The sequence below is a fragment of the Propithecus coquereli genome, unplaced genomic scaffold, assembly GCF_000956105.1.
Source record: "Propithecus coquereli isolate 6110/MARCELLA unplaced genomic scaffold, Pcoq_1.0 Scaffold14, whole genome shotgun sequence".
In the NCBI taxonomy this organism is placed as follows: Eukaryota; Metazoa; Chordata; class Mammalia; order Primates; family Indriidae; genus Propithecus; species Propithecus coquereli.
The window spans coordinates 16391535-16392474 of NW_012138302.1; the positions used below are offsets into that span (position 1 = coordinate 16391535).

Sequence of the window (940 nt, forward strand, 5' to 3'; positions counted from 1 at the left end):
CAGATCTCTTCTCTGAAAGCTGAATTAACCAGTCAAGAATCGCAGATCTCCACTTACGAAGAAGAACTGGCCAAAGCCAGGGAAGAGCTGAGCCGCCTACAGCAAGAAACAGCAGAATTGGAGGAGAGTGTGGAGTCAGGGAAGGCTCAGCTGGAACCTCTTCAGCAGCACTTAAAAGATTCACAACAGGAAATCAGTTCAGTAAGTCTTTGTACAGCAAGAAATATGTTCAAATGGACCCTGTCAATAATACTTTCCAACTTCTTCACCTTCTGCCTGGTTTGCTATTCATTTTTCAGTCATTTTATACAAATAGGTTTCTTTTGTTTGTTTGTTTGTTTGTTTGTTTGTTTGTTTGTTTTGAGACAGGGTCTTGCTCTGTTGCCCAGGCTAGATAGAGTGCAGTGGCATCATCATAGCTCACTGCAAGCTCAAACTCTTGGGCTCAAGTGATCCTCCTGCCTCATCCTCTCAAGTAGCTGGGACTACAGGTTCATGCCACCACGCTTGACCACAAATAGGTTTCTTATCACCTTCTATATGTTAAAAGTACCATACATCTTATACATCTGATGATTATCATTGGAGTAGTGATTAAGAGTGTGGGCTTTGTGGTTAAGTGGTCTAAGTTTAAGTACTGGCTTTGCCACTAACTAAATTACCTTAGTATCAGATTCTACATCTTTAAAATTGGAGAATTAACAATTCCTCCACCTCTTAGGGCCACTGTGACAATTAAACGAGGCAAACCCTGTGAGACATTTTAGCATAATGCTTGGTATGTAAATGCTCAGTAAGTGTTACTTATTTTTATAAGTAAAAGCCTAATGTTTTCTCTTTTATGATTCCAATTTTAAATTCAATTTTGTTCATTTGGAAACCTTTTTTTTTTTTTTCTTTGAGACACTGTCTCACTGTGTTGCCCGGGCTAGAGTGCCGT

General features: G+C 39.6%; 1 protein-coding gene across 1 annotated transcript in view; it reads left to right on the forward strand.

Annotated features, from left to right (window-relative positions):
- Positions 1-940, forward strand: part of EPS15 (epidermal growth factor receptor pathway substrate 15) — a 225135-nt gene that overhangs the window by 147879 nt on the left and 76316 nt on the right. The window contains exon 14 of the mRNA XM_012639346.1: positions 4-201. Within this exon, the coding sequence (XP_012494800.1) occupies positions 4-201 (198 nt within the window). The remainder of the gene's footprint in view (positions 1-3; positions 202-940) is intronic.